Below are 10,436 nucleotides of genomic sequence, written 5' to 3'. Positions count from 1 at the left end.
AGTTGTTAACAGTTGATGACAAATACCCAGAGAGGGCTAATACGAAAAATAGAAAACGACTGACTACTGTTTAAATGCAATAGCCTATTACTCGCCTTATTATTTACTATTAGTCAGTACTGTGTTTTAAGATTATGTTACATATGTCGTTTAATGCAGCATATTAAATTCCCCACTTTTGTGTGTAGCACGCGCGCCCTCTAGCGGGGCCCCTGCAGATTTGAGTGGTGCGCCCCAAACTCCTAAAGGTCTGCTGAAATGCAATCCTGTGGATTGATTTGTAATAAGTTGGCAAAATACTATCATATATTTGCTTTGTGGGTAAAACGTGTTTATATGTGTTGCACGTTCAATGGGACACCAAATTGCCACAACAAATGCTTCTCGAACCGTTGGCTGTGAGTAAGTGTGTTGCCATTCATTTGTTTAGCACACGTTACCGGTGTTGTTATCTTGACTGTTTACGTGAGTCACATTAGTTTTCATAAGAATTTCCCTGGTGTAGCTTGTTAGCTAACCAGGTTTCTTCCCAATTTACAGTACAGTGATGAGAAAACACATTGTTGCAACTCTGTATCTAATTTTACTTGCAAACATTTACTACCGTAGTAAATCGACATACAATGCGAGTTTTACTTTGAAGGTTGTAACCGGAAGTTGCGCGTCTCACTCTTTTACTGACTTAACGTTTGTTCCCTCCTCCCCAGCATCATTCACCGGCTCAGAGCTCTCCGCAGAGCCGAGCAGGAGTGCACCGCCGCGGGGAGGATGGCCTTAGTTTCTTTCATTGAGCAGAGCAGAGTGTGGTGGTGATCCCGGTGGGTTTCGGGTATCCTCACTGTTTTTTTTCGCCCTGAGGATGAGAAGACAGCCTGCGGCAGCAGTCGCTCTCACTTCCACAGGACGGACAGCGCTGCGTGATGCAGATCAGAGTCCAAGAGTTGACATCCTGCTGCCGGGAGGTGATGGTCTCCTCTCTCCTCTGCTCACCTGCTCCTCTGTCGTGCCTCCAAACGCCACGATGTTAACATGTTATTCACTTGCTTTTCACGCAACTCGTTACATCAAACTGCGACTTTACCGGAACTATTGAGTGTTTTTTATTTTTGTTTTTTTTTGTACCGGACACCCAACGTTGGACTGCTTGTATTCAATCACAGGAGGACTTCAGCCATAATTTCTACAATGATCTGACGGCTGTAAAGTGAGACAAACATTAATCGAAGTCACCTGCCGTCGCCATCTAATTGGCTGGTCGCGCTGCACATGATGGCCAATAACAACGAGCTACAAGTGAGTTTCCCAAATTTTGCTTTTTCGTTCCCCACCATGTTAACGATGCTGTGTTTATCTGCACATTAGAGCTCAGAGCCCTTAAACTTGCATGCAAAGATCCAATGTGGCAGACATCTGGAGGTGTTTTTACCTGGATCTGTCGTAGTGGTGGTGAGAGCAGAAGGTCTGTGGTGGAAACGGTTAAACTCCTGATGTCTGATGACAGATTTCTCGAAAGCTAATCCGTCAATTCACTATTGCACTTCCGGGAAGTTGGGAAGGTAAAAATTGATGCTGCAGAGGCCAAGATAGCCTGACTTTTACTCCCTAGAATGGGTCATGTTCCAAAAGTGCTAAAAGCCTACAGTTCCCATGATGCAGCTCAACGCATAGTTACTTTCCACAACTGAAAGACTTTTATTATTGACCAGCTGTATGTTAAACTCTGTGTGACCAAACACAGACATTAAATACAGTAAGAGTTTGAAATAATTGGAGAAAACTGCATAAAAGCAGCAGTGAATTTGCTATAAACTGGAAAACGAAAAGTAGAGTAACATCACAGTAAAAAAGGTGCTGCCGCCCTTCTGAACGTCTGCTGTCAGTCATCAACATATACAAACACCAATCAGGGAAAGACCTGATGTTTCCAGGACAGTGGACTCTACTTGCAATGCTAGTGTGACCTTACAGCAACTTAATTTCACACACAAAAGTGGACAAACACTGTTTCACAAATAAAATCACTACAGCCACTACTTCCTGAAAAGCCTTCATACGGATTAGATTGACACAGATTAAATGCAACGATTTCCCATCTGTGACACAGCAGCTGCCCTCAGGTGGAGTCGGGTGAGTCATGGAAGGCGTTGCGGTGTCAGACCCTTAGGTCTAGTTTAGACGGGTTGGGTTACAGTTGCCCTGGTGTGAGCCTGGTCAGGGACGCGATGGAAGGAAATGTTAAAAATTAAAGGCCGAGTGCCGGTTCAGGGTTCGCTTTGACTTGGGCTCCACAGCTGAAAGAAATACAATGTGCACAACGTATTTCCCGTGTCTAACCACACGAGTCAGCCTGTGTCGATTTGGCTTCACACAAGTCATTAGTGAGACCCAGAGTGCAAATGTGTACAAGAAACAGTTAACTCAGGTCATCCTATACACTATCTGACTCTGACCCTGCTCAATCATTTGCTGTAATTGAAAGATGGCTTCTTTCTTGACATTTAGGAGTCTCCTCGGACGGGGAGTGTTTCTTGGAAAGCTGCACTGCCTCTGTAACCGCTAACATGGGCCATACTGCACCTCTAAGGCCACTTTTTACATTGTTTCCACAGCACATTGATCAGTGAAAAGCTTCCTGTAAATAAGGGCAGCACATTTAAAGCGGTACTCCACAAATGGAGTGTTTGCACTTCCACAACATTGATACATTGATAAGAGAATGATCCAAATCAAAACAGTGAGTTATCCTGATTTTTAGCTGTTTATGCAGCAAAGCGTCGCTGCTGGAAGCTTATTGTTTTTGTTTTTTTGGTAAAAAAAACCCCAAAATGCTTATAAACGTGAACCCACCCATTGCTTGGGTGCATAAAAAGACATTCATTGACCTCAAGGTGGAGGCCTAATAATTAACTTCACATATTCGTATTTATCTCAAACGGCTTGGCGTCGAGTCCAAACTCGTTCATCATTTTAAGTCCTCTGCATCTTTGCTCCAAAACAAAGAACTACAAATGCTCACAGTCTGCATGGACCCCCATCATTGCACCTTGTGACTGTATTCAATCTTCAGTATGGGTCAACATCCAAAAATGTTGAATGCTGCATTACCCATAATGCAGTGCAGTAGCATCTTTTGTTAGACTTTCCCTGTCTAGGAAATGCCCATATGTTTCAGAAACACAGCCCCAGTTAATAATGCAGGCATATACATTTATAGTCTGCAAAGCCTGACCCAAGATGACATCATCAGGGTTATTTTCTCAGACTGTGTTCCCACCAGAGTCACAGAGGACATAAATAGGTGGAGTGCACCTTTAATGCCTCATTATTGTCATATCTGTAAGCTCACCGTCATGTTGTGCATCATTATGACATTGACCTGCAGGAGCTCGTGAAGTCACATACAGCACAATGAGCTGTTTATCTCTCCTGTCCTGCTGAGCTGATTGTCACATTTAAACGTGCTTGAGGTTTAATGACTGAATCTATAACACCTCGATGATTGCCTGAGCTGCAGTTTGTACCCGGTCTGATGAATTCAGCCTCCGTCTGTGACAGTGACAGGGGTTCGGTCATCATTACTGCAGGCCGGCAGACAGTCGGTGAGCGGCGGCTGATTGGGACCGAGGGGCCACGGCGGTAATGATGTAAGGACGAACTTGTCGGAGTGGACCCAGGCACAGCGGTGTGGTGATTAAGCTGGCTTGGTCGCTCTCTTCCCTTTTATTCCTCCTGAATGCCTCATCAGGGCTGTGCTGTTGCAGACACTCGTCCCGCTGGAGGTCACAACTGCTGGGCTCACAGCTGAAATGACCCTGTCTTGCCCCCACGCCCCAGTGCACAGGAGGCCATCAGCATGAAGTGTATCTTAACTGTTGGTGTCAGTCTGCCGTCTCTACCCTGTTTGCCGCTCCTGGATTAACGCTGTCCTACGCCCTCCTTCTCCTTCAGATGGCTCTAAGAAATGTAAGTCAAGGCTCCCGCTGAGGATGTGAGCTCTGGCCGAGCCGATAACGTAGCATACACTTTGAGGCGGCTCTACACTTTGTGGTCGCCCTCTCATGAATTCTTTATTTCTGTTGGTTTCCTGTAGTTATTATCTGTAAGAGTTTTGCAAATCAGAGGAGCTGCTGCTGCTGCTTCTTCAATCAGTGGTGAAGAGCAAAGGCAGTTCCTTCAGTTCCTGACCAAATTACTTTTTTATTGATCATGCCAGAGAGCGGAGGCAACTTTGCTCACTTCTTTAATGGCATCTGCAGACTTTTGAGCTGACTTCTATATAGCGGCGCTGCAAGCCGAGGTCCGCTGATGGCCCCACACGTGTTATAATACACAGTGATGTCTTGCATCATACTCACCATAATGTGTGTCTCCAGCTGCCACTGCTATGGATAATAGGATTAGGAGACTGTGGACTTCACTGTGTCTGACCTCCTAGGAGGGTAGCATTAGTGCCCTCAGTCACAGACTCACACACATTTACTACCCCCCAGCATCCAGTCCCTCCTGCCTGAATCCAGGATTACACCGTGTCTGCAGAAATCTGTCTCTGTCCCAGACACACCAGTAGACGAGCTTGTAACTGCTGCAGTACAGCTCTGATGCATCGGTGGGACATCTTAACGGCATTCATCAGTGAACTCCATAGGTGCGTCCAGCCTAAGCTCACTTATTAGGGAGCCATCAAGCAGTCCCAGTTAGTGGCAGGGAGGAAAGCTGACGTCTTAAATGCCAATGTAGAGAAAACAATCTAAAAAATTCACAGTCTCCCTTCAAGCTTGTCTCCATGACTCCCTCGTGTTTCCATGCCGTTCTAGTGGCGGCTCCTACTGACCCTTCACCAGGCCCATTTCCATTCAGCTGACCAGTCTGAACACCAGCTGTTGTTGCTACATGCCAGCCATGGACCAGGCTTTCAGAGGATTAGTTATCATTGATACCAAGCCAAGAGAAGGAAGAAAATAAAAAAAGACATACAACAGGGAGACTGCTGAATGTTAGTTATAGTGGCTACTTGTGCTCAGCTACATTTAGGCTTTTTCTAAGCTGGTTGTACGAGTGTTTTAGAGCTTTAAGGGATTGTGGTATTACAGGATTGAAGAATGTGTTGCTATGAAGGACAAGTTAGAGAATTGGTGTTACGTTGGGGGAGCGACGTAACGTAAATTCAATCTGGAAATGACATTTCTCTCAGGATGACTCGGGGATAGGAAGGTCACAGTGCGAGGGAGCCATGTAGGAGCCACGTGTTCACCTGAGAAACGAGCATTGATTGGTCGCTAAAGTGGTTTTGTAAAGCCAGTGGGCACTGAGGCTCAGCAGTGCTCGTGAAATAGCTTACACTGGGGACAAACAAGATCAAGGTTGTTTAATGAATCAACAAAAATAGAATTAAAGCTGATCGATACTGATGTGGTATTTTTTGAAAATTACAGCATTAAAGTGAACATGTGCAGATGTTTTGTTGGATATTGATGCTTTCAAACGTTTGACCGGGTTGACTGTGTTTCCAAAGTCAAGGATGAACCTTGAACATTGGATATTAAACAGTAGTGTTGTGGTTATGATAGTCAAATTGTTAAGGAAACATTAAGCAAATGAGTGACACTCAGCCAGAACAGCCAGATAAGAAAAATTAGGAAATTGCATCAGCGTATTGTAATGTAGCCTTTTCTGACAGGAAGTAAAACATTGATGGAATATGATGTTCTCCACTAAGTAAAATTGTGTTTTTATATTGCTTTCTACAAAACTAGGGTTGCACAGAGCTTCACAATTTATTAAAAATGAAAGAAATTACATTTGAATGGATGAATAAAGACAGTGCCGGTGCTTCCGACTATAACTGGAAATTGTGCAGCAAAAACAATGAATTCCAATAGAAGTAAATCTGCATATGCTTCAGCTTTACTGAACTCTGACAATGCAGTGCACGGTGGACTAACAGCAGTATCGACTGGGTTTGACCTTTGAGGGAACAGAGAGCTGCAGAGTTCAAAACTATCAGAAAGGAGAGGAACCTGTGCTGTGTGACCTGATTGTGGTTACACCTGAGGCACATGAGATGAGTTATCCTGCCACCGTGCAGGGGTCATGTGATAGCCTCTGTGTTGTGCTGTAGGAGCGGTGTTGGGTTTAAGGGGAGCACAGACCCGAGGCTTCACGGGAGCAGCGGCGCGCTCGGCCACGATACCGCCTTCAACAGTGGACTGACTGTTCTGTCAGCCCAGAGGCCATAAAAGTGAGACAGACAGGGAAGAAAAACGGCTATTATTACCTGCTTGAGAGGGAGAGACAGATAGGTAGTCCAGCAACAAGCCTACCCTTCAAAACGTAACCCAAACTGGAGCCATTGTTGTTATTAAAGTCTCTGAGGCTGAAATGCTGGAACAGTGGGATACTGAGGCGCAAATAGCGGCCAGATGCCATTGTGAGTTTGCCTTTTTTTTTCACCCAGCGTCAACAGTGCGTGGGAGATTATGGGAGTTGTAACTGGAGCAGTATAAATAGTCTTTAAAGAATAGGATGCAGTGTCTGCAGGGGCAAGTCCAGAGAAAAGACAGGAGAGAGAAAGTTATGGAGAGATGAGTGGCGGCTGGTTGTGCTACCTGACCAACTGTCGTCTGTGCAGCTGCCACCGTGTGATCTGTCATAGGCAGTGTGGCAGTTTTATGTGCTCTGTCTCGATCCTCTTCTTTCACAGGACTAGTTTCAGGCTCATTGTAACATGTAGCTTGCTATATTTTATATAGTATAGTACAGCATAGTATTAGGGCTCTACCAAATATCATTTTTTTTACATTTGAAGCTTCTTTTTTTCTTTTAAAGCATATCTCTGTGTCATAGACGTCCAATGTTGTCCAACAAGACTAGAGTCTACATGCTTGTGGTTCTGTGAGGCTGTGCAGAAGAATCAGCAGAATTCTTACAGTTCATCTTAAAGGGGACAGTGGGGCCATACGGTAATGGACAGATTTCATTGTAGTCCATTCAGCCTGGACCAAAGACAGACTGAGTGACGGACATTTCCACCCATACATTCACACTGCTCGTGTAGCTATGAAATATTAAGAACATAACAATGAGATGCACTGTTGCACTGGGGGACACGTTCCTTCATTAACATGAACATGAGAGCTGTAGTTTAAAGTCAATCCCACATACACCTTCTTGTGTCCATCAAGTCTTTTTAATCCGCAGTTGAAAATAGTCCCCAACAAATGCTCTGTATGTGCAGCTGTTTTAGAAAATGTTAAATTATTATTTGATTCTTCTTCTTCTTAGACAGGGTAGTCATGAAGTGTTCACAGTTGCACAAAGCTAAAGACCTACAGCTTCTGTACAGGTGAGCCACTGCTGTCTGTGGGCTGCACCGGCCTTAAAGCACATTTTCCTTCACTAATGGGGTCTTGCTTTCATTAACTATTATACTGTAATTAAAATACAGATTTGTACACATTTGTGCCACTTGTGTGTTTCTCCTCCGCCTGCCGTGTGTTTATGAGAGCCGCGCTATCGTAATCAACGGCATCAGTAAAGAGGGATAATCATGTGCATTATAGAATGGACCTCTTATCCCCCTCAGCCCTTCTGCCAGAATCATTTTTAATCTGCTTTCCATGTCCATTACCATCATGCCTGCTGAACCATTCCATTACATAGCGGGACTCCTTCCGCTCGCTGTGTCCCCCCCTGACCGCTGTAGATGACTTGAGAGCATATTGCGTGTAAAAGAAAGCATCTGCCATACATCACGGCAGAGACCTGTTATCTGCTAGATTCATAAGTAAGAGACAGATAGGCAGTCTTAACAACCACAGATTTAAATGCATGCGTTTGGTCCTCTGCTAAAGTCTCTCGTGAACGTCCTGTGTATGATTTGCGCAATATCTGAGTTTGGATTTGTCCCAGGGAGTCGGGGATATGCTGATGGCTCATGTATCTCATTCATGTTTTCAACTGTTGGATCCCTGTGAGATTTCAGGCCTGTAAGATGCTGAATTATGGAACAACCATGATTGAACACAACACTGGAAAGTCTATATTTAGTGCATGGCGGTGAAGCACTTTTTGTCTTTCCACCAATCAGTCTACCTGGTGCTATCACAGCACCGTGTCATGCTTATGTGTGTGTGTGTGTGTGTGTATTTGGGTATAGAGTGAAAAAGTAAGAGTGAACCAGCAGCATGGCTCTAGCCCTCGCTCTGTCCCCGTAGACTCATGTCACTAAAAGGAGGACGTGTAGGATATTCCGTTGATACGGACCCTGAGATGGTTGGACGGCTGCAGAAAATCTCCACGTGAGCATCATGGCCTCATCACATAGCAGCGTGCAAGCCTCGCGCTTAAGCTGGTAGCAACTAAATACGAAAACACTTCAACGCCATCAAACATTTAACGCCTTTTTTCAGATTACAGCCGTCTCCATTCCAGCTCAGATGACTGGGGTTGCGTTCTCATTCAAGTGTGCCTCATATCCGTTGTGACCTTCCACATTTTCTTGTTTGTCTTTTTTTTTATCTTCCTTTCCAAAAGCCACCTCCCCAGGCTGGAGAGATAAAAACCGGAGCATGACAGTGGTTAAAGCAGCCGTGACTGTAAAGCCATGAAGTGCCTCATTAGTTCTCTGAGTAACACCCTTATCCAGGTTGACTGTTGTAGGTCAACAACTTTGTTTGCTGCCTTTTTTATATGCAGGTGGTGCTCAGTGGAGCATTCAGAGGAAAGTGGGCTATGTCTGCTGGACTCAAGTCCAGGCACCTTTTTACCTCTGAGTTGGTCAGGGCCTGCTCTTCTTCACCAGCTTCACTGTTTGCTTTTGAAGATTTTGTGTTTGCTCAGTCTGCAAAATTGTATTTTTGAATTGTTTCAGTGTCTCTCACCTGTCTCATGTTCCCGAGCTGCCGTTGCATGCATGACAGAAGTGGATTAAGTATGTGGTCTGTAGAGCTTTTCTCATTGGGGGTTTATGCTGCCTTTTGCTCAGGGGCCTGAACAGAGCGACTGTTTGTTGCTGCAGAGTTCACAATGGACAAAGCCGGGAACACAAACACATAAGCGTTTACTGAAGTCTCTTGAGAAGATCGACCCTTTCACAAAGATGCCATTCATGCGGCGTAGCGGACATTGCTGCAGCGCACAGACAGATGTGCGCCGAAACACACACAAGACACACTCTCTCACTTAAACTTCTGCACAGTCTTCCTCCTGTTTACGCAGGCTGGAAGAATCCTCTCCACTCATGCACGTGACGCCTTCATCAAGCTCTGGCAGTGCAGCGGACATACGTGCAGCCATGTTGCACTGTAAAACGGCGAAAGGAGATTTGGCAACAGAATTTCTCCTGGAATATGAGGGATTTTATGGATTAACAGGCAATACACACTCAGTCCAAGGTACATTGTGTAAGATGTTAACTCATTCATAGAGGCCCAAAGTAGAATTGTAATATGAGACTCGACACCAGCCAGGGATTTTGGCTATGGTAATTTTGTGGTATGTTTAGTTCTCCTGGTCTTAAAGGAAAACTGCAGTGATTTAATGTTTTTTTATATATATATATATGTGTGTGTGTGTGTGTGTGTGTGTGTGTGTGTGTGTGTGTGTGTGTGTTTCCCAGCCTAACTGCGGAAAACCTTTGATGACATCATCAGGGTAATTTTCACAGTGCCCCTTTAAAGTAAGAGATCACCATTTTGGTGACGAGAAATACACTTATTCAGTTGTTAATAGGAAGTTTGATTCCGCTGTCGTATGGTAAATATGAAGCTGCAGGCAGGGGCTGGTTTTCTTAGCCGAGCACAAACACGGGAGCCAGGGAAAAAGCCCGGCTCTGTCCAAAGGTAACAAAATCCACCCACCAGCACCTCTGCAGCTCACTATTTAACACATTTTTTTCTCATTTGTTAACAGGCCTGGCTAAGAAATAGTCTGGCAGATAACCCATTATGCTAGCTAGGCTAGCAGCTGCTGGCTGTAGCTTCAAATGTACTGTTCAGAAAAGAGACCGGTGTAAATCACTATTCCTTTAAATGCAGCATTAAATTTAACTATTGTGGTCTTTGGTCTGTTATTTGACAAACCAGCCACGACGGACCAAATTGTTGCAGAGGAGAGTTGCGACCAACATCATACTTAACTCCGCAGCTCTACAGTCAAATTGGCCCACTTACCCACATAAGAGTCAGCTTGTTCTGCTCGCTGAGTGTAACAGTGTCCTGAAGTTAACTCTGCAGTCTGTTGTACGCAGACTTCCCTCTGAACTGCTGTGTTGACATTATGAGGAGCAACATTTCCTCCTGTTAGTGCTCTGATCTTCCAGCTGACATTGCCTTGCTGTGCTGTTTTATTCATTACCGACCAGTTACAGTACATTAGTCTTTCTGTGTGTGTGTTTGTGTGCGTATGCGCGTATGGAAACGAGTGTTAATGTGACTTTG

General features: G+C 44.8%; 1 protein-coding gene across 1 annotated transcript in view; it reads left to right on the top strand.

Moving 5' to 3' along the window:
- Nucleotides 1-668: 668 nt before the first annotated feature.
- pkn1b (protein kinase N1b) overlaps nucleotides 669-10,436 on the top strand; it is a 29,514-nt gene continuing 19,746 nt past the window's right edge. The window contains exon 1 of the mRNA XM_076751832.1: nucleotides 669-1,293. Within this exon, the coding sequence (XP_076607947.1) occupies nucleotides 1,267-1,293 (27 nt within the window). The 5' untranslated portion in view covers nucleotides 669-1,266. The remainder of the gene's footprint in view (nucleotides 1,294-10,436) is intronic.

The sequence above is a fragment of the Chaetodon auriga genome, chromosome 16, assembly GCF_051107435.1.
Source record: "Chaetodon auriga isolate fChaAug3 chromosome 16, fChaAug3.hap1, whole genome shotgun sequence".
Taxonomy (NCBI): Eukaryota; Metazoa; Chordata; class Actinopteri; order Chaetodontiformes; family Chaetodontidae; genus Chaetodon; species Chaetodon auriga.
This window is presented reverse-complemented; position numbering and strand designations above follow the sequence as displayed.